Source organism: Dreissena polymorpha, chromosome 12 (genome assembly GCF_020536995.1).
Source record: "Dreissena polymorpha isolate Duluth1 chromosome 12, UMN_Dpol_1.0, whole genome shotgun sequence".
Classification (NCBI taxonomy): Eukaryota; Metazoa; Mollusca; class Bivalvia; order Myida; family Dreissenidae; genus Dreissena; species Dreissena polymorpha.
Window position 1 is genome coordinate 57,021,052 of NC_068366.1, and position 23,851 is coordinate 57,044,902.

The following is a 23,851-nucleotide window of genomic DNA, read 5'->3' on the forward strand; positions in this document are numbered from 1 at the left end:
AAATTTATGAAGATATGGCTGTTCAAAGCGATGCACCCCGTTTTGGGCTGATTTTGAGTTGCATACCTTGTTATATATATATTTGATAGTGAAATATTATTTTTTTTTCAGAAAAGTTAATTTTTCGTTATAATATGATTATTTATCATTCAAAATGATGTTTTCACTAATTAATATCATAGCCACACGCTAACCGCCTGTGGTTGAGTGTTACTATTTTTTTATTTTTTTTTATTTTTTTATTCTTGTTTTTTTTGTACTGAAGCTTTTAAGATTCAATGTTTACATTTATCAATAAAGCATTTAATGACAAACTTAAATACATGTCAAAATCTGTGAAAATCCCCCTTTAAGAGGGCCGATACTACGGATTCACAATTTAAGCAGAAATGGTTCTCTCCCTTTGTTCCGGAAAATCCCGATTGTTAAAGTAACAATCAGCTAGCTTATAAACTCGATTTTTTTATATGACCGATAACCGACGATCAATCGTTTCGTTTGGTTGACATCAACGGTATTTGTCAATACACACAGTCACACAGGCTACATGTTAATCCAAACCACAATACCAGTATTGAAGCTATAAATAGACACCGGCTGTAATCAGTCGATCGTTTTACCACTCGCTGCAAAATTTTCATCTACACAGTGTTGCACGTAGTTTTCGTTGTACAAGGAACATAAAATGGCCACATACACACAGGTTAGTATAATGCTTTTTTTAACGATATCAACAGTGTTAATTTGTTGTTTTGAATGATATATGTGCTAGATTCAGTATGTACAAATGTAGCGATATACGAACATAATTTACAGCAGTAGCAATATTGAAAATATCCTCAGTAGCTAAACATGTTTGTGAAGTTATGAACCGAGTAAATAGCACAACACACATTTTCAATATGTATGTGCGTATTAGAAACTCATTCCTATTAATATATGTTATCCCCCGCAAAAGGCGGAGGGATATATAATTGGCGTTGTCCGTCCGTCTTTTTGTCACACAATATATTTTGGGCGGGGGATATCTATTTAATTAATATGCTTGTTGCTCATACAAGTCAGGTAGTCCATATAAACGGACTCCCAGAGCCTTTAATGACTTTTGCTATGGTGGCTCTCAGCAAACCTTTGGGTTAAAAAGCTAAGATTTGAATGATTGCAACTAAAAAAGTCATGTTGTAAATAATGGAACACTAAATACTGTTAGGCCGATTTATTTAACTTGTTTTATTTTTAGTTTGACTAGAAACAGCTGTTGCTAATGTTTCGCTGGCTCGTAAATTTTGTCTATAAATTGAGCGCGGCTATATAAGTTGAAACTACGGAAACAATACCGGATCGTCTCCTTCAGTTAGGAAACACGTAACATTGTGGTTGTATAAGGAGCGAATTTCTAGATTAATTAAATGTTATTATACGCTGAACTGATTAATTAAATGTTATTATACGCCGAACTGAGCATTAAATACAACAGCATGCACCACGAGCTATGACCTCGACTTTACACGAATGACTCATCGACTGTACATGCAGAAAATTAAGTCTATGAATCATGTTTAGTTACCATTTCTACTGAACTTCTATTATAGATAGTAATTCATCAACGTTTTAATTATTCCTTGCGTTTATACTTTAATTGATATTGCATTATGTTTGGTTTTCCATTAATAAAATCTCATGCTGTTCTGTAATGAGCATATTTAAGCAATCGTTTTTTAAACGGTTCACACGAGGCAGTCTGCAAAACAAAAAGAACGTGAACTCATTAATGAAAAGTTCATACACGCACGTTGAACATTCATTCTTTTTTAAAAGTACAAACTCCTTAAATCAAAACGTTTTAAACGAATCCAGTGTTGCAAAACCTCTTCTTGCTGTATATGCTATGAAGTAATTTATTTTGTGAAAATATGCAAAACAATCACGTTTTCGTTTCGTTTTATGGCTTCTTTAAGCTGTTCTAAGCACAGTGTGCTCATGATGAGCATTTGTGATCGTCTTTTGTTCGTCGTCCGTCGTGCGTCGTGCGGCGACAAAGTTGGCCTTGTTAACAGTCTAGAGGCCACATCTTCATGGAACTTGGTCAGAATATTTGTCTCCATGATATCCTGTATGAGTTTTAAAATGGTTCAGGTTGGTTGAAAAACATTGCCGCCAGGGGGCGGGGCATTTTCCCTTAAAGGGCTATAGTAAAGACTTGTTAACACTCGAGAGGCCTTATGTATTGACTATTGTCAGATCTTCATGAAACTTCGTCGAAAGATTTTCCTCCAGGCCTTTTTCTGTCTATTTTGGGAAAAAGGACCTAGCAAAATTGGGATTTTTTAGTCGAGAAATCTTCCAAATTGGGAAGAATATTCATCGACAAAAGCATTATTTGGGAACTTATTTTTCTGTTTTTTTTTCTTATTAAATCTAATGTTTTCATACATGCCCAAAAATGCTTATAAAGTATTAAACCTTTTTTTACCATGCAACAGTCTCCACTGCTAACGTTAGTATGTGTAAAAAACATAAAAAAACAACACAGACTTTGTTATGCTTGAAGTAAACATACACTACATAGCTTGATATGTCATTAAGAATTTTTTTATGAATATTCACAGTCGAAGGACCTGCATTCAACATATTTTTATTCAAAATTCAAGATGCCAAATGTCTGAAGGCAACCATTTTTTTGAAACACAAAAGTTAAGCTGATCATCATACATGTACAGTATTGACATGTTTACAAGCTACAAAGTATAGTGACTCTGAATCTGGTAGTGGCAAATGTTCATCACTTGCTTGCTCAGAAACCCCTTCTGGGGAACACAAACTGGCATTCTGACTTGGACTACTGGGAATGTTAATGGGCGAGTCAGATTCTGGGTTAGTTGCAATAATCCAACTCCCATCTATTGATCCTCCGTGAAGAGCTGTACGTATGTACTCATAAAAGATCAGAGCATTCAAGAAGAACTAGATAATAGATTCTTGGTTAACCGTAGACCGACTGGAGGTAGTATTTCCCCACAAAAACATTCAGTTTTGTGTGACTTTTGAGTCAATTTATCGTATTGTTCTTCGATAGTACTTCGAAATTATGCGACATTTTTACAATGGGTCCGATTTCCGTAATTCTGTACCCAAATTTATTCTTTCGAACCACAGTAACGTTGAAAGTGAAACTAGTCCACATTTATTTACAGTCGGTCGGGTAGTTCCAGATCACTAGCGTAAATAATGGTGTTAATAATTTTAAAAGAAAGCAATTGCTTTCAAAATACTTTGATTGTTGAGGCAAAATATTCATCTTTCAGGCCACATTAATTTATTAATACTTACCAATACATTTCTGATGCCAATTTGAACTTATTCTATTGCATAAAGTCGGCTAGTTCTGAATCGAGTGCGGTAATTTCGGATCACTCGGTCTCTTTGGAAGATGTAGGTCAGAGATCATCTCAAAACTTATTTTGACTGTCAACAATTATTTTGACTGTCAAAACAAATGATGCATGTATTAAATAAAACATCAGATAGGTTCGTTTGTTTCAGTTTAATAACTGTCTGACAATTTAAAAACATTATAGGGTGTGTGTGTCTGTACACAGGAGAATAAAGCTGTTGGAAAGTATTTAATACTCTATGTATTGGATCTCCAAAGGGGGGAAATTATTAAAACTTCGATTTGAAATGGATTCCTCTGTATTATTGGTTATATAAAACAAACACAAATACTCAATATAAGCAATTTATTGATAAACCCATCTTGGGAAATAACATAATATGATAACATTTAACAACAATAGAATCACAATAATGTAAAAACTGTATGAAAATATGGCATATATGCTTATGACTAGAACATTTTATGTATGAATAGATTTTTTTTTATAACTAAGGTCCTTAAAAATACAGAACTTTATATAAATGTATTTATAACAAGAGATGTGTTTGTCAGGAACACAATGCCCCCTATTGCGCCGCTTTGTTTTTTTTTTCATTTGGCAGGTACAGATAATTATCTCCCTTTAAAGCTTATTACTTCCTTGGATTAGCTTCTTTAATATTGAACGATGACCTTGACCTGTCACCACTCAAAATATGCAGCTCCATGAGATACACATGCATGCCAAATATCAAGTTTCTATCTTAAATATTGCAAAAGTTATCAAAAAACTTTAACTAAGGTTAAAGTTTTGGGACAGAATGACAGACTGGCCAAAAACAATATGCCCCGATCATTCGATCCGGGGGCATACAAATGACAACTGAACATAAACAAGTACCTATGGAATGCGTTTGCTAATAATAGGATCACAATAATGTAAAAATATATAAAAGCATCCATAAACAGTATAACATAACAGTCTGGGATAATAATGGTAAAGAAATGGAAGACAATACTAGATATCAAGTTAAATGTTTGGTAAATAACATATTATGGCAACATTTAACAATAATAGGATAACAATAATGTAAAAATATATAAAAGTATCCGCTTTTTTGTTAATAGTTCAAGTTGGTTGAAAAATAGTGTCGCAAGATTGTGGGGGGGGGGCATTTTTCCTTAAACGGCTAGAGTAAAACATTGAGTACACTCCAGATATTATATTGATTGTCGAATCTTCATGAAACTTGGTCGTATAATTTGTTTTAATGATATCTTGTACGAGTTCGAAAATTGGCCCGTTTGGTTAAAAAAACACTACTAAGGGCTAAACGTAAAACATTGTTTACACTCTAAAAGTCAAATTTATAATCCAGACTTTATTGTACTTGGTCAGAACATTTTGAGTTTTGATGTATTGGATGAGTTTGAAATGGTTCCAGTCTGTCGACAAGTATGGCCGCTATATAGGGGGCTGGGCATTTTTCCTTATATGGCTATAGTTAAACCTTGTCAATACCATAGGATCCACATTTTTAGTTCAATATTCATGAAACTTGGTTAGAACATTTGTTCTTTTGATATCTTTGGCTGCACAAAGCAGGTAAGTTCATTGTATCTCAGATTAGCGATTGAGGGCCTTTCAGGCCCTCTTGCCCTTTATTACTACGTTGTATCATATGTAAGTGCCCGAGAATTCGAAATGTACGCTAACCAAAATAGATATACCATCATGTTAATTACTTAGTTAAGCGTTTTAATTATTAAATATTCTTTCCTGACCAATTTAAGTAATGTCGTTCGAGATGCAATCAGCATGTTTCCAATTACTTATTTCAAACCAGTTTCATCTAGTAATAAAATACCGGTTCGACGTTCACCGATAGTGATTTTTTTTCATAAAATTTAATTTTTCGTTATAATATGATTAGTTATCATTCAAAATGATGTTTTCACTAATTATTATCATAGCCACACGCTAACCACCTGTGATAAAAAGCTCCACTATAAAACAAGAATAAAAGGAAAGAAATTAAAAATAACCCTCAACTGGATTCAAACCACTGACCCTTGGAGTAAAAGTCTAACGCTTAGACCACTCGCCGAGATGTATTGTATATTGTATATAAGCAATCCTCGTAGTATCTCAAAATGTAACGACAACAACAGAACTTTTCAAATTATTAAATCGTTTAGCGTTGCAACGCTTTATAATTTCCAGCTGTTTAAACCGTCAAAAGATGCATATAATGGATATTTTTAAAGCATGGTAAATGTTCAGTATTACTGTTTTCTCCCAAGTATTATAACTACAACGAAAATTTGCGAATATAAAACATTTACAAACAATTTTTTTTTAATTTACCAAAACGTGAAAGGCCCCTTTAATAAATAACCATGTCACAAGCTTTTAGTTTTGTTTATCGGCGTCTTTAAGTCCTTTTAGATTACTCTGTTTGCTGGACTGTTTCTACATGGACTGTTTAAATAATGTTAACGTGTTTTTAACCAGGTTTTCCGAAGGAAAAAACTGGTTATTAGATTGGCGAATGCGGGCGGGCTGGCTGGCTGGCTGGCTGGCGGGCTGGCTGGCTGGCTGGCGGGCTGGCGGAACAAGCTTGTCCGGGCCATAACTATGTCGTTCATTGTCAGATTTTAAAATCATTTGGCACATTTGTTCACCATCATTGGACGGTGTGTCGCGCGAAATAATTACGTCGATATCTCCAAGGTCAAGGTCACACTTTGAGTTCAAAGGTCAAAAATGGCCATAAATGAGCTTGTCCTGGCCATAACTATGTCATTCATTGTGAGATTTTAAAATCATTTGGCACATTTGTTCACCATCATGGGACGGTGTGTCGCACGAAAGAATCACGTCAATATCTCCAATGTCAAGGTCGCCACGACTAAACATAGATTTAAAAAAAAATTACAAAGGGGGTTAATTTTGTTTGTTCATTTCAAAAGTTCAGTTTGAGTTTTCCCTTTATCAGATTTTTTTTCACAATGAAAACCTGGTTTTGTGACAATTTTGTCCCTTGTTATGAATTAGATTGGTAAAATAAGTCGATAAACTGTACTGAGCAGTCGAATTATACAGTGTCATACACGATCTTTTCATTCTTCATCCGACCTTCGAAGAAGGTGGCATATATCGTTTAACGACTGTCCGGATGTCCGTATGAAATTTCCTGTTTTAGTCATAACGGTGGCTTATATAAGTGGATTTTATTTTAACTTTGCACAAACGTAAACCACCATGAGAAATGGTGCCGCGTGCAGTATGCTCCATATCCCTATCTCAAAGGTCAAGGTTACATTAAGGGGTCAAAAAGCGTGACCGTATCAGCTTTTTTTACATTTTAAAGACAAAAGTGGAATGTGGTGGCATCCGTGTGCTATAGACACATGTCTGTTTTATTGATGATCATGAGGGAATTTTTCATATTATTTCTTGAAGTCACCTTAATAATAATGGTTAATTTCCTCGTTTTGTCTCTTAAAATACATAAATCTAAGAAAAGAGGATGAAATGGAAAATCATAAGTTATGGATCAAGCAAGATATAAAAAAAATCGCATATGGGGAGGGGGCGGCTACAAATTGGCATGGTGGCCTCTTTCGTGAAAATTCGTCGGGTGGTAAATTATGTTCATAATAAGTTACTTAAATATGCTAGTTTGATGTTATAAAATAGTACTGTTTTGTATTTTGTGAAAGTGTCGATAGCCAAAAAAACACAAAGAATATTTAACAGAGCATTGACAAACATGTGAACATTCATATAATTTAGTTGGTTTCAACTTAATGCCGTTAACCCGTTTCAAAAAACAGTTCATGCGTCAGAGTTACCTGTCATCTCGCACGGTCCACATTTGCATAAATATTACGGAAACTCGCTTAATTCCATAAAGTAAATATAACAGCTAATTATATAAAAGCTCAAACACACATTTGTGCTTGTTAACCAGAAAAACGCGCATATATAGTTGTAAAATAAGTCTTGCTTGACGTGACTTGACATGAAAAGAGTTTATTTTTAACACATGCATTGTGTCACAATAGGATAGCGAACTTATGAAATGCCATAACTATTTATTTCCAACTGTCAAGTTTCAACTTCCCAGTCATTGGTACGCGTTCTATTCCTGTTTTGAAATTGATGCATAGTAAATAATATAAATGAAATAGAGCTTCTTTCAGTTGCCTAAATAATTCATGCAGTTGACACATCTCCACAGCTAAGTTTTAAGATAAGATTGTGATATTTAAACATTTATACCGCAGTTGTGGCACATATAATACACATATATGGGATCAAGTTTCACAATCTACACTAAATTGAGATTTTAACTCTTGTTTCATTATTTGGATTATTCTTAAGGGATTAGTTCACGGATTTTTTGAAAAATAAATAAATAAACGTACAATATTTGTTTTATTTGGAAGAAACAAATATATGCCTGCCCTATGATTCGAACCCTGGACCTCAAGAAGCATAAACTAACTCGCTATCACTACGCCACGCAGGCTTTTGCTTGTGCATTGCATGGCGGGGAATTATCAATCAAAAGCGTTTGTAACGTTAAAAGTGACCTCTCATTTTGTTAAATTGACAAAATAAAAAAATGTTTCAGATTCGCAAACTTTCGTTGTAGTTATAATATTTGGGAGGAAACAGTAATACTGCACATTCACAATGCTCTTAAATATCCATTATATGCATCTAATTTAAAATTTAAAAACCTGAATATTATAAAGCGTTACAAACTCGAAACGATTGAATGATTTTATGAGTGCTGTTGTTATCGTTAGATTGTGTGATACTTCGAGGATTGCGTATATAAAGTATAAAATACACTACTAAAGAGCACGGATGGCTGAGTAGTTCGAGCCTAGTTGAGGATTACGTTTTTCTGTTTTTAGTCCCCTACCGGTTTCACCGGAGGGGACTTATGTTTTGCGCTCCGTCTGTCAGTCAGTCTGTCTGTCAGTCTGTCAGTCAGTCTGTCAGTCAGTCTGTCTGTCTGTCACACTTTTCTGGATCCTGCGATAACTTTTAAAGTTCTTAATAATGTTTCATGAAACTTGGAACATGGATAGATGGCAATATGGACATTATGCGCGTCATTTCATTTTGTTCCTACGTCAAAAAGTCTGGTTGCTATGGCAACATATATATATATAAAACATCTGAAAATGGTAGAATTTCTGACAATGGTGGCGCCGGTAGGGGACTTATATTCTTATTAAATTTAATTCTTGTTTTTTTTTACATATTTATCTAGTCTCGACGTAAATGTGTCGGGCTTTTCCCGAAAAAAAATTTGGTCGACATGATCTAAGTCGACAAATCAACATAATTGTTGGCGTCATGCCCTTGTGAAAATGACTTGCCATTGTTATTTTTGACGCCATGACACCTTTTTCATATCATGCCGTCATAGACTTTGGTAAACCCCAATAATATGCTCATTCCGGATTAATATACAGTCGATTGGTGTATAGCGGATTTTAGTGAGTAACGGATAGCAAAATACTTTTATTTATGTTATTTATGTTAAGATTTATAGTTTTCTAGTAATTGAATACAAAAAGCCTATCATTGTTAAGTCGATTCATGTTTTTGTTGATGTGTGTCAATGTTTACAACTGTTTCTTTTTTCGAAAGCAAAACAAGGTCACGCTATGTACGCACCGTTTTTGTGACGACAGGAAAAGTGCAGACGAATGGTTTCTTGAATTTTGCAGATTTTGTTTGGTAAACATAATGTTCATTGGTGTAATATTTTAGTATTGTGTGTCCTTTACAAAAGTAGGAATGCTCAGAAACCAAATTGATGCGTACCATATAAAATAAGCATGAAAGCTGCAACTCGGGATTTAGTGAATAACGGACATGTGGTGACCCATATTCAGGAATGTGGGGATTGTCTAAAAATAAATATAAACTCAATTGAAGTTGTCCAATACACATGTGGTAAGCGTGTGGCTATGATATTAATAAGTAAATACATCATTTTTAATGAAAAATAATCAAATTATAACGAAAAATCGATTTCTCTGAAAACATATTTTCCGCTATCAAATCTATATATAGATTCAACTCAAAATGACCCGAATATAGGGTTCATCGCTTTGAACAGCAAATACTTCATCAATTGTGCAGCGATTTCCATGAATTTGGTCTTATTAAACGCAGAAATGAATTTTCTTTCTAAAAATGTACATTTATTGCAATTATTTTTGTACAAATGCTGTGTCAAATTTCAAGAAATAACACGATACACATGTAATCCGATAAAGACCTAAGCGATCCGGTAATGGCTGAATCAGTGTACCATGAAATTCGCGCTATAAGCAAATAATATTTTTCGGAAATGTAAAACCGCTGGCATGTTTCAATAGGAAAGACATTTGTCTATCTAGTTTTAATGGTTTAATTACTGAATGCATGGTGTTAACGTTGAAATGAGACTCGAAGTCCTTAGCTATCCGTTATACACCAATCGACTGTATATCGACTCACTGTGAAATAGGTTTTTCCCTCTTAATTTGACTAGCCATAACGGCATAAGTTAAAGTCTCGACGTAAAGGTTTCCGGCTTTTCCCGAACAAATATTTGGTCGACATGATCTAAGTCGACACATCAATACAATTTTTGGCGTCATGCTCTAGTGAAAAAAAGACTTGACATCATAGTTTTAGTCGACACGATGAGGTATTTTTTACGCCATGACACTTTTTTCATACTATGCCGTCATAGAATGTTGACATCATATCAGCATATTGCCATATACGCTTCCATACTTATGAACCACTATGATCACAGCACATAATCTTCGCAATAAAAAAGCCAGCATGAAGTATTGATTGTGTAATCTTTTCTTTACATTGATTGTGGAAAAGGCAATACAATTTTAATGGTACAAAGTAGTTAAGTGACAATAACACTTTTGTAAATGCTTCCTTATGTATTTCGGTAAACGCATGAGTCAGCGCATACTTCTGATCACACGCTAGCGAGATGGCAGATTAACCACACAAAACTACGCGAACTCCATCACTCGTACGGGCATAACCGATTGACCGTTATCGCCGACCACTTAATTGATCGCTTATGCGAAATATGCAGATCCATGTTGATGAGGTTGTATTTTAATGCGTTATGTCGTCGATTCAAATGAGTACACGCCGATATTCAACTGAGGACAAATACAGAGCTTACAATCCTTCACAACGCTACTGTCGTTGTACGTGAACGCGTTTCTTTTTAAAATGAAATGCCAATCAAATCTTTCTGAATATTGTCAATTGTCAGTCGAATGTCGTCCTCGCGGCCCTGTGAAAGTTCGGGTAAAGAAAGTCTTCAGTAGATGCGTCCTTTGACGCAGATATAGAGAATACATGGTTGGTGCCGAGATGGTCGCTAAAGCTCGCCCTATTTTTCTTTTCGGGCCGAATCGGATCAACTTTCTCCATCTCGGCACCAACCATGTATTCTATTTATCCTGATTCATGCCGTTTACACATTTTATCAAAAACAAATGACTAATTGGCATAATATATGTATAAATATTCTCGTCGAGCCTCCTACATGTACACAACATTCCAGACGACCGAATAACTACCGATTGTGTCACGTAAAAAATAGTTCCACTTTAAACTGTTCCTTTTAATGCTCTCCTATTGAAAATAAGAGAAGAAATAAAAAATGAATCGAGAATGTAATATTTTTTGGGGTAAAATATGAAAAAAAAGAAACAAAAAATGCAGCAGCAAAACAAAAACTAAATTTTATTTACCTTAATGACAACTTTGTTCCATTGCTTATAACAATACATTTACAACGATATACACATCCATTTTCTGTTCTTTCATCCCTTTCTCGAAATCCATTTTCCATCGCTATTATCGAAATGCTTTTTAAACCACACTATTTTAATAGCGTTTGATTCGAATGCTAACTACTCTGACCCAAACTCTGAAAAACTAGATAGTATGTTTTGTCTGAGAAATGACGTTACACGTCACGTCATAAATTGCGTAATCAAGTAGTTGAAAATGATAAATACGGAAAGCTGGTTCGTTAATATATTTTAAAGAAGAAAAAAAGGATGGTATATAATAAAACGATAACATGCATGATGCGTACCAATAAATTTCAAAGGTCATATATTATAATATGTTAATCGTCACAGCGTGCGTAGGAATACACTACTTCCTGTTGACCGGATATAGGAAAATTTATTCGACCCTGCTTTATTCGGTCAATGTTTGCAACAGAGGCAGGATAAAAGTAGTAACGTAACAACAAAATAAATATAGAAATATTTAATTTTTGTAACGTGTAATTTGGTGTCAGTCATATACATTTTCTTTCCCTTTTAGATGTTTAAGCTTGCCCAAGCCTTTTAATTTAAATTGATAGTTCAAAAGTGGTGGTGCAGCTATAATTATTTGTTATGATGATAAGTGTTTATTTGCCGTTATCGTATATACATGTGTAAACATTGTGTCACTTGTTATAAAGACTAACACGGGTTTCTATATTGGAAACAAACTCCATCTAAGGTACTGTATTAACCATCACGTCACGAGCACAACCACGTGCACGTTTAAACAAATTAGGTTAACCGTTAAGAAATAGTTAAATGTTATTGCTGGTAAATATATATTTTTTAATTTTACATGTCTTTTATGAGAACGCGTTTAAAACGAACAAAAATCCATAACGTGATTACCTAATAAATTTAATGATATTCGTCATCCAATCGTAAGATTAAAACAACAACAGAAGCAATCCGGAAAATGTAACAGTGAACGTATTCAAATAAAATGTAATATAATTATTAATTAAAAACAAATATCATCTACAAAGTCTATTCAGAATTGCATATTCATTATTGCTCAATGACACAGAACATAACATAACATCCAACAAAAGCTATTGGGCTCACAAAATCAATACTGGAGCAAGTTATATATATGGACTGAACAAGATACTCTAAACAGAAAAGTCTGGTCAAACACACACTGACAATCTAATCAAACAACGAGTATTTGATCATAACAAACAACACGGGTAGAGTACGTCAATTTAACCCCAACAAAACAAACAAACTAAAGCTTGTATATTACTAAAAAAATTGTTTTTATGCTATGTTTCAAATATTTCTATATTCCACGAACGTTTATGCACCACAAGCCAATTACAAACGGCACTTTCCGTTTTCATTAAGATATTTTTTCGTTTAAATTGAGTCCATTCTTAGCGAAAATCTAGTTTAGGCAGACCTTGTCGTCCCTGATTAGCATGTGCGGACTGCACAGGCTAATTTAGGACGACACTTTACGTGCCTGCATTTATCCCAGTTTTCACAGAGCTACTTCAAAAGTAATATGAGCCGTGTTCTAAGAAAACTGGGCTTAATGCATATGCGTAAAGTGTCGTCCCAGATTAGCCTGTGCAGTCCGCGCAGGCTAATCAGGGACGACTTTTTCCGCCTAAACTAGATTTTTGCTAAGAAGAGACTTTCTTTAAACAGAAAATAACATAAAAGCGGAAAGTGACGTCCCTGATTAGCCTGTGCGGATTGCGCAGGCTAATCTGGAACGACACTTTACGCACATGCTTTTAGCCCAGTTTTCTCACAACAAGGCTCATATGATTTAGGGAACGGTGACGCCACACAACCCCTTCTCGGCGGAGTCGGCGGCCCAGCAACTACGCAAGGCCATGAAGGGTCTCGGTAGGTTGTCGTTGGTAGCCTTTTTATCCTGTATGAATACATTTTACTCTCACAAGTAATTGAGATACCTGTTAGTATGACCGCAATGAATTATTCTTGTGTTTTTTATGTCCCCCACCCACTATAGTGGGGGACATAGTGTTTTTGCCCTGTCTGTCTGCTGGTCTGTTGGTCTATTTGCTCCAACTTTAACATTTGCAATAACTTTTTCAATATTCAAGATAGCAACTTGATATTTGGTATGCATGTGTATCTCATAGAGCTGCACATGAGTGGTGAAAGGTCAAGGTCATCCTTCAAGGTCAGAGGTCAAATATATGTGGCCAAAATCGCTCATTTTATGAATACTTTTGCAATATCGAAGATAGCATCTTGATATTTGGCATGCATGTGTATCTCATGGAGCCGCACATTTTGAGTGGTGAAAGGTCAAGGTCATCCTTCAAGGTCAAAGGTAAAAAAAATCAAAGCGGCGCAGAAGGGGACAGTGTTTCTGACAAACACATGCCGCACATTTTGAGTGGTGAAAGCTCAAGGTCAATGTCCCCATTCAAGGTCAAAGGTCAAAAAAAAATTAATTCAAAGCGGCGCAGAAGGGGACATAGTGTTTCTGACAAACACATTTCTTGTATCTTCTTATTATTAAAACTTGGTAGTGAAGACGAATGAAACGAAACAATTATGCTAGTGAATTAAGAATATTATTACAAGTTATGGTAAGGAAATATAATGCGTTTTGTATGCGAAACTCTTAAACGGGATGTTATTATATTGAAACCAGTTATGGTCAGCATTGAGTGTTATCTTTGGTATCTTTGTTGAGCTTCCTTGTGTAGTCGCTCGGTAAATTTCCAAGTGTTAGTTCAGGGTCAGCGTACAATTTATTCTCCCACTGACAGATGTTACTATTTGTTAAAAGCATTATTAACAGACCCAACAAGTTATTTATAAACCCCATGGATGTTTAAGTACTTTGGTTCTGCGACAGGGACGGATGAGAAGGCGATCATCGATGTCTTGGCGTCCCATACCAACCATCAGCGTCTGGAAATCGCGCTCTCTTTCAAAACTCAGTTTGGCAAGGTATAACGATCAATATGTCAAGTATTGCAATCACGTGACTAACAAGATAGCGACGACCAAGCCGATACAGGTATTTTTCGCCGTTTTATACCCCTTATTACTAGTTTTAATTGTTAAAATGCCGCTCACTTACCAGCCATATCGACAAGAAAGTGACTAGTGTGTGTATCGTTCAATATTCGCTCTTTATTTTATGCTTTCCGGTGGTTTATAGAGAAATATCAGTGAAATAAAACTGGTATTTCACTGTTTTAAACAGTGAAAATTAACAGTGAAAAATATCGATATTTTTCAATGTTTAACTGTGAAATGGCGTCATTTTTTGACAAAATGACGTCATAAATCCAGCGAAAATATCCAGTTAAACTCTTTTAAAAAGTAAGTAAACGGTGAAAAAAGCATAAAATATAAAGAAAATGTGTTGGATTCGATGGAATATTGATTTTAATTCACTTTGATCATAAACAATACATATTTTCACTCGTGGCTGCGCCACTCGTGAAAATAATATTTTATATGATCAATCGTGAAATAAAATCTATATTCCATCGAATTCAACAAATATCCTCTATATATCTCGACATTACTTGCTGTGAAATTTCTTAGGGACTTACAACATTACGCTTAGACAATTTGCAGTCGAGAAAATGAGTAAGTATTTATACGAAATAAACGCTACCGGTAATCAATTTCTTGCTGATATTGATGGAAAGTGAGCGGCATTTAAAAAATTAACACCAGTAATAAAGGGTATAAAACGGCGAAAAATACCTGTCACGACTTGAACGTCTCAACTTGTTTGTCAAGTGATTACTCCCACTGGTATCTGTTCATCTTTAATAAACGCTGTGCTCGATTACAAACAAAATGAACGTCCGGTACTTGTTAAATTATACATGTAGCTAGTAATAAAGCAACATCCGAATATCGTATTACAATAATACAAAAGTATTCATAAACACTGGGCACGGATTAAGGAGATGTATTGTCAACACATTTATTCAATAACTTTGTTAAGCGTAAATAGCAAACATTGTTAATCTATTAATTATCTTGAACATCGACATACACGTTAAAATATTAATAACCTTCCAAAACCCTTGCCAGGACCTGCGAGATGAGTTGAAGTCCGAGATAAGCGGTAACTTTTTGAACCTTTGTCTGGCCCTTCTGGAGATCCCTGTCAACTACGATGCCAAGGAGATTAAAAATGCGATTAAGGTATGTGGCCGTGTTAACGCAACCGCCTCGGTGTTCTCCCTGTCCGCGCAATTTTGAATGCTTCATATTCAGAGATTACTGTCAGGTTTGTGTATATATGTATATAAATACAAAACCATTGGTTGACCAACGGTGTTCGAAACTTACGGGAATCTCTTAGAGAACTTTTTATGCCCCCCTTCGGTAGGTCGGTCCGTCCGTCCACCAGATGGTTTCCGGATCTCAAGAACGCTTAGGCCTAGGATCATGAAACTTTATAGGTACATTGATCCTGACTGGCAGATGACCCCTATTAATTTTCAGGTCACTAGGCCAAAGGTCAAGGTCACAGTGACTTGAAATAGTAAAATGGTTTCTGGATGATAACTCAAGAACGCCTAGGGTTAGGATCATGAAACTTCATAGGTACATTGATCATGACTGGCAGATAACCCCTATTGATAACAGACACGCTATTTTAATAATGTTAAACACAATTAACCATTAACTATGTGTATTCCTTCATATTAGTGGGTTTCTTAAAGTGTTGTTATTTTAACTTGTATCGTTGGCAGATTACATTAAGGACTTAGAAGATATTCGTCCTTATCGTCCACCACCGTGGGCCACGGAAAACTTTTTTGCCAACTTTCAGCAGTTGTTTTATTACCGCTTTAGTGGTTCCTTTTTGATTTATAAAAAGAGGAAATTAAATCATTCAGTATTGGCAGTACAATTTTATTACTCGATACAATTTTTGCCGTAAAAAAAAATCTATTTTACTTTTTGTTTTGGCTTGGAAGAAGCCATGCTGACCACTTCATGTAATTTAATAAGCACATAAGCGCTTGACTGTCTGTTAAAAAATCAATACAAAATAACCATTCGTCTAGATGATACAGAGTATACATACCGACTGGCTAACTTTTTTTACAATCCAACGCACAAATTAGCTCTAATTTTTACGATAACCAATCTCATATTTTGGCGAAAGACAATCATCTGTTTATGTTTTTTTGTTCACGATGTACGCAGAGAATTTACAACAAAAGCATTAGCTGTTCGTTTCGCAAAATCTGAATTTCTGCTCAAAATACATCTCACTCAGAATAGTCATTGTCGAATACTGTCTATAAAAACTAAGTTGCATTTTTATCGTCAAATTAAAATTGTAATAGTTTAATATTATCCACACTCTACATACTGCGGAAGGAAGTGTTTAAAACCAAGTCATGACCGCATACTTCAACCGCTGCTTGAGAACTGTTAGAGTTCTCTTAATAAGGAAGATTATAGGAAGATGGTCTATTGAAAGTGAGAAGTGTTCAGTCAAAACTAAATGATGTCGGAGGCATATACATAACTAGAACAAAACTATCATTGAGACCATGCACTTGAATAAGTATTTTTCTTTCATCCTATGAAAACCCCTGTCCGGTCAACACGTTTGTTTTTAGAACACGAATTGTGTATACTTATTATTGTATTATTATGATGAACTTTTTTGTCAACTTTATAGTTAATGTAAGCAAAAAAAAAAGAAACTCCATATACCCGATTTAGTCCAACGACTTGCAGCGCAAAGAACCCCAGTCTATTAACAAAATCCTTGAATAAAAAGCCTGTTCACAGTGCTCTGTCATAGTTCACATATGTACATAGCTAGAGTCCTTACTAGATCAAGTGAGCACAACTTGCTTACAGTGAGCTTTTGTGATAAAATTTGCCCATTTTTGTAAATCATCGTTCATGCATTGTCCCTTGTCAAAATGTACAATTAACTCTTTCAGTGCGGGAACCGAATTGTAAAGGCCTTTGCAAACAGTTTGGATCCAGATGAGACGCCACAGAACGTGGCGTCTCATCTGGATCCAAACTGTTTGCTATTCTGATAGTATTCTTTGAAAAATAAATAGAATAAAATGCTAATTTTAGAAATTCAGCAGACGACATTTTAGCAGACGACAAATTTCCCAGCATGCAAAGGGTTAACACTCTGGAGATTATATTGATTTCCAATATTCACGAACATTTGTAAGACGATTGGTCTAAATGAAAATTGCGTAAATTACAAAACTAATGGTATAACTGCCGAGTTAAAATAAATTAACGCCTGTCCGATTGGTTAATCATTTATACAACTTACGGTCACACAACACGTACCGTCTGGTTCGTGTAAGTGTACACATTCCACACTTAAACATATTTAAACTTAACATCCACAACGATGTAATTTGATATTTTGGTACAGTTAATTTGTATTACATTTTTGTCGTAATTTTTTATGGGCCGAATATGTGGTTAGATTACCCTTTAAATCGGCGTCATCTTGAACTGTTTGCGTTCACATTTCCAATACGGTCTCCCGGAGTATTGTTTATTTTGTTATCGTCCTATTTTAAAAACTTATTTTCAGGGCGCGGGCACGGACGAGGGAGCGCTGATAGAAATCCTAAGTTCAAGGTCGAATGCGCAGATCATGTCCATCAAGACGACTTACAAAACACGTAATGCACTAGGCCTTAACTTATTGAAGTGTTTTAACAACCTTTTACGATGCTTTCTAATATATTTAGTATTAACCATTTAATGAAAATGTAGTTTGATTCAATTGTTTTCTGTTTAAACTATATTCAGTATTAAACAGTTACTGTCAACGGGGTATAATGATACACAAATAACTGTCATCACTTCACATGTTATAACAACATAAATATAATATTCTCCATTTTAATTTACACCCCATGCCAGTGTTCAAGAGCGACATTGAAAAAGACATAATGAGCGACACAAGCGGACATTTCAAGCGCTTCTTGGTCTCTCAGCTGGCTGCGGGCCGCATGGAAGACGTTACCGTTGACGGAGCTTTAGCCGACCGGGAGGCCAAAGAACTATTTGAAGTAAGAAGTAAGATTGTGTGTGGGTCATTTTATCAGGGCACCAAGCATTGGCTCATTTATGGCATGACTTTTTGTAACATTGGTCTGTAATTATAGTAATATGGTATTCGTTTTAATGTAGCAACAATCTTATGAATATTTTACTTACAAAACATTATAGGTTTTTGAAAATATCTCTGAATAGTGTTAAAGGGGCATTTTCACAGATTTTGGCATGTTTTGAAGTGTGTCATTAAATTCTTTATATTGATAAATGTAAACATTAAATTGTAAAAGCTCCAGTAAAAAATCAAAAATAAAATTTTAAAAAGGAAAAAAAGTAGCCCGCAGCAGGGCTTGAACCAGTGACCCCAGGAAACCTGAAGTAAAAACGCATTAGCCGGCTGAGCTATCCTTCCAAGCATACATAAGACGCGTATTTTATACTTTATATAAGCAATCTTCGTAGTTTCACAAATTTAAACGACAACAACAGAACTCTCCAAATTATTCAATCGTTTCGCGTTACAACGCTTTATATTTTTTAGGTTTTTAAATCGTCAAAAGATGCATATAATGGCTATATTAAACCATTGCAAATGTTCAGTTATACTGTTTTCTCACAAATATGATAACTAAACCGAAAATATGCGAATCTGAAACATATTTTTTCAATTTTGTCAATTTACCAAAGCGTGAAAAGATCCCTTTAAAAGAACTTAATTTTATAATGGGATAGGTCCTTTTTCAACGTGAAAAATAAGATGATTAACACAGCCAATATAATATGAGTTTTTTCATTAACATGATACGCATCTGGTTTGTTGTACTATATACCATTACAAACAGGTCAGTGTAAACTGCGGGCCTTCAGACATCTATTTATAGCACAAACCGACGATGTTGAAGTAAAGGACATTGTCTCTGTGGTCTGTTGTCTCTTACTTTTACGGACACGTGTCCCCGATGCCATGGACATATGCGCACAAATAGTTAAAATGGCCACCGCCACATTTAACCGTTACCATTTATAACGTCTATAAACTTTGACGTGTTTGTGGTTTCTTTTAAAGGCTGGTGCAAATAAAGTGGGCACGGACGAGTCCTGTTTCAACCGTATCCTGTCGTTACGGAGTTACCCGCAGCTGTTGGCCACGTTCAACGCCTACCGTAAGAACCACGGCAAGGAGATCGACGACGCCATTAAGACCGAGACGAGCGGATATCTTGAGGACGGATACCTTTCCGTCGGTAAGCTTCAAATAGTGTATTAACCCTTTGCATGCTGGGAAATTTGTCGTCTGCTAAAATGTCGTCTGCTGAATTTCTAAAATTAGCATTTTCTTCGATTTGTTTTCAAAGAATACTATCAGAATAGCAAACAGTTTGGATCCTGCTGAGACGGCATGTTTTGTGGCGTCTCATCTGGATCCAAACTGTTTGCAAAGGCCTTCAACATTCGGTTCCAGCACTGAAAGAGTTTACATCGTTTCTCAAACTGATGAGCGCTGAAATTTATAGTATGTTTGCCGTAATAACCATATATGACGAAATTGAAGGTGCGACCAGTGTGGGTCTCGAACTCAAGTGTGGCGCCAAAGTATGCGAAACAATTGGAACTTGAATCCGGGAAATTTGTCTGTGAGGGCAAGTGCTCTCACTAGTCAGCGCAAACCCGGGAATTTTTTTTGTACAGTGATTTTTTTCTTTGAAATTGTAAGCTACGTTTACCTTGTTACTTACCGAAGCAAGTTTGGCGAATGTAGATAAGTATTCGTTTCCTGTCTAAGGTTTTCTGCCTTTGATGTGCTTGCTGTGCAGTTTTAATCATGCTGTTCGTCTAAACAAAACTAAGCAGTATGTTGCATTCGATTCTAGAAGGTATCCAGTTAAACAATGCATTGAAAATGTGCATTTATCCTTACAAAGTATTCGTATTCGCCGTTTATCTTACGATTTATTCTCGTAATTTACGTAGAACTTTTTTTTGATACTCAAAAACAACACTGCTTTGACTAATTTGACATATTTAATTGTAATTTGCTGTAAGATGTTAAATTCTTTGAGACGGTTGGATGTACCTTTTTGTAGCTAAACGTAGTCCTACGCGGCCAGCTATTAATTTGTTCATATAACAATCATGTTTGCAGCTTCTTTCTTCTTTATCGCACGATGATGATCTGAATATAAAACTATATGATGTCTCTTAACCCTTTGCATGCTGGGAAATTTGTCGTCTGCTAAAATGTCGTCTGCTAAATTTGTAAAATAAGCATTTTCTTATTTATTTTTTTCAAAGAATACTATCAGAATATCAAACAGTTTGGATCCAGATGAGACGCCACGTTCTGTGGCGTCTCATCTGGATCCACACTGTTTGCAAAGGCCTTTAAAATTCGGTTCCCGCTCTGAAAGGTTTAAGCGTTTTTATCAAAGACTACTAAATGTAGTTAATTGTTACTTTGGTTTATGTCATCGTGTCTTAGAATGTTACAATTCTGTGACTCTGGTTTGTATCCAAAAATTGAGTAGTGAAATTGTAATTACACCCAAAAAGATTCTCCTTTATTTCTTTTTGATTTGGTTTGTGATGCTACGAGGTTTTTTGACACTTACCTGTTTTGTTAATTATTCTGGACAAAGAGTTATGTGTGGACCTACTTAAACCCGGTTTCAAACCCCCAATCGTATTGACTGTCCCAATGCCGTTAACCCAGTTTTGTTCCCTTTTAGTATGTGAGTTGTCTCTTGTCTTGTACATTTGTTTTGCGTCTCATTATTTAGCAATCAGTCCCTTGCCATATATGAGCATTGTTCTGAGAAAACTGGGCATAATGTATGTGTGTAAAGTGTCGTCCTAGATTAGCATGTGCAGTCCGCACAGGCTAATCAGGGACGACACTTTTCGCCTAAACTTGATTTTCGGTAAGGAGGGACTTTCTTAAAACTAAAAATACCATAAAAGCGGATAGTGTCGTCCCTGATTAGCCTGTGCGGACTGCACATGCTAATCTAGGACGACACTTTACACACATGCATTAAGCCCAGTTTTCTCAGTCCCTTGCCATATATGTATACTAAGGTTTCCCTCCTGCTGGTGCAACCCTTATATGTTAAACTTTTACAGTTACTGTTCGGTAATGGGAATTTAATGGTTATGTATATTATTTACAGTTTGAAGTATAGTCCAGAAAAGTGTTAAAGACTGTACATAATAAAGACTGTACATAATTATACTACAAATCAACGCGTTGTTTCTCAAATCTTTGTGTTTGTATCTTCCAGTCAAACTTGCACGGAACGTTCCTGCCTATTTTGCGGAGCGCCTGCACAATTGCATGAAGGGGGCAGGGACCAAAGAAAGCACCTTGAATAGAGTTATCGTAACTAGAAGCGAGGTAGATTTTCATATGCATGTTATATAATGTACATTTGTTTTATTGTGTCACTGAACATTGTTTAGTTGTTTGCTGCATAGATTGTTCAAAGTTTGAAAATTCGGTAAAAGGGGAAATTGTTGCCACGCCTTTTAAGTACAATGCCCATTTAAACGTTTATGTCCCATACATGTATATAATAATTATATCTCTTCTCTAAAGTGGTGCTTTACAAATAACCTAGTGTACGAACAACTGGGTCCAGATGTGCCATTCGCAACGTGTTACATAGTTAACAAGTTAATAGACTGTTATAGCGAAACGACTTCGAATGCCTATCTGTCCTGAAACTCCAAAGTCCTGCGTATACTCTTGTGTTCTGAATAAAATTGCAAAGGTTTACTGAATGTAAAATATGTATGAAATGCTATCAACTGAGCATCATGAAACGCTTAAAACAATTCTTGTATTTATTTTCCATTTGTCGAGAGATACATTCTCAAAGTAACAGCCGGAATACACATTCACGCAACATGTAAGTGCATCCTGTAGTGAATATGGAGTCAATCCAGGAATGCGACTACTTGGTACAAAGTATAGATTTATTTATGGTAATAAGAAAGCCACATATTTACAAATCTAGTATTCATAAATGCTGCAATTAATTTCAGATTGATATGGTGCAGATTAAGTCGGAGTTTCAGCGAATGTATGGAAAATCTCTGGCCAGCTTCATCAAGGGAGACACGGGCGGAGACTATGAGAGGTTGCTGCTGGCTCTCATTAAGGAGAAATAGAGAAGAGGTGGCTTTAGAAGTTGCTCCTAACTCTAATTTAGGGTGCATAGCCTAAGGAATATAGCATTGGCTACTTGAGCCCAGGCTTTATTTTGGTTTGGGTTAAAGTGTTTCTATTCTTTATAATGTTTATAATATAGTGCAATTAACAATTGAACTGTAGTAGTGTTAGTCAATGTTATGCGATGCTAATCAATTGGTAGTAATGTAAATAAATATTTAATTAATACAATACAACTTTTTACATGGATAATGTGTCCATTAAAAATGACGTAACAAGAAAAATTGGAACATTATCATGATTGTGACCATAACTTAAATGAACGATTATGTTAACATGATATTATACATTATGAAACAAACAACTATAACTTCAAAGAATTATCGGAGTTTATTTGGTTCTTCAAATTATTATTGTCATTTTTTATACATGTCCTTCTGCATTTATGTTTTTTCATACTCGTTTTAGTTTATATTTTTACTGTTGTTATAATTGTTACATTTGAATATTAATGTGAGTTATGTAAAAAGAATACAAATCATTATGATGGTTTGTTAAAACAAATAATATCGGCGTTGAAATAAAAAAAAACGTAAATCAAATAATCCTTTACATAGTTGATCGCACATAAGTTAGATTCTGCCAGTTATATAGAACGCTTTAGAAAATCTGCTTTGCTATGTTATCATATTATCATGCTGACTTTTCTGTAACTGGTTTCGCATTATAAATAAACTTCTTTCCTAATGAAGGCATGTTGTTAGTAAATTTAATGGTTTTTGGTTATTTGCCAATTAAGTTCCACTAATTAACATCATCTATCACAATATTAGCTTGCAAAGACAAGCTAATACATATAGCAAGACAGCATGACCAAGGCACTTGTCATCTCAGTTACCATAATTTATACGTTTGGATTGTTTCGTGAAATTGCATTCGTTGTGTTCATACACGTTCTGAACTAGTTAAATGGGCAACACCATTATACATTGTTCTTATTGAGGAACATTTCAATCAACTTAAATCACGTCGAGAACGGACACAAATGTATTTATCGTGACGGTATTTTAAAATAATCATGCGCGAAGGTCAGTGATATTTTAATATTGGCGATCTCTAAATACACACAAATCTTGTTCATTCAATAACAAGTTTAATTTATCAATTCCTGCGTGCGCACGCTCTAGCTATTGGGTGCGCACGTCATCACTATGAAAAGCGAACTTCATAGCTATCGCGTGCGCATGGAAAAGCTATCGAAATAAAGATGCCCTCTTTATGCCACCATATATTTATGATCGATCGAATATTATTTTATAAGCTGTTGTTTTAACAACGCTATTTACAAATACGCAAACACACACGGGTTTTTGTTATCT

At 35.2% G+C, this 23,851-nt stretch overlaps 1 protein-coding gene across 1 annotated transcript; it reads left to right on the top strand.

Moving 5' to 3' along the window:
* The first annotated feature begins 611 nt into the window (after positions 1–611).
* On the top strand, positions 612–23,223 carry LOC127853116 (annexin-B12-like). The gene is made up of 9 exons (XM_052387346.1): positions 612–703; positions 13,060–13,135; positions 14,124–14,218; positions 15,326–15,439; positions 17,835–17,925; positions 18,170–18,318; positions 19,371–19,548; positions 21,583–21,695; positions 22,346–23,223. Exons 1-9 carry the CDS (start codon positions 686–688, stop codon positions 22,469–22,471), a joined length of 960 nt encoding a protein of 319 aa, XP_052243306.1. The 5' UTR covers positions 612–685; the 3' UTR covers positions 22,472–23,223.
* The last annotated feature ends 628 nt before the right edge of the window (positions 23,224–23,851 follow it).

Excerpts from the sequence above, each read along its gene's own strand:
- LOC127853116 (XM_052387346.1), top strand. Across the intron at positions 13,136-14,123 it reads CAAGGCCATGAAGGGTCTCG|GGACGGATGAGAAGGCGATC; the intron begins GTAGGTTGTCGT and ends GTTCTGCGACAG. Across the intron at positions 15,440-17,834 it reads AGATTAAAAATGCGATTAAG|GGCGCGGGCACGGACGAGGG; the intron begins GTATGTGGCCGT and ends ACTTATTTTCAG.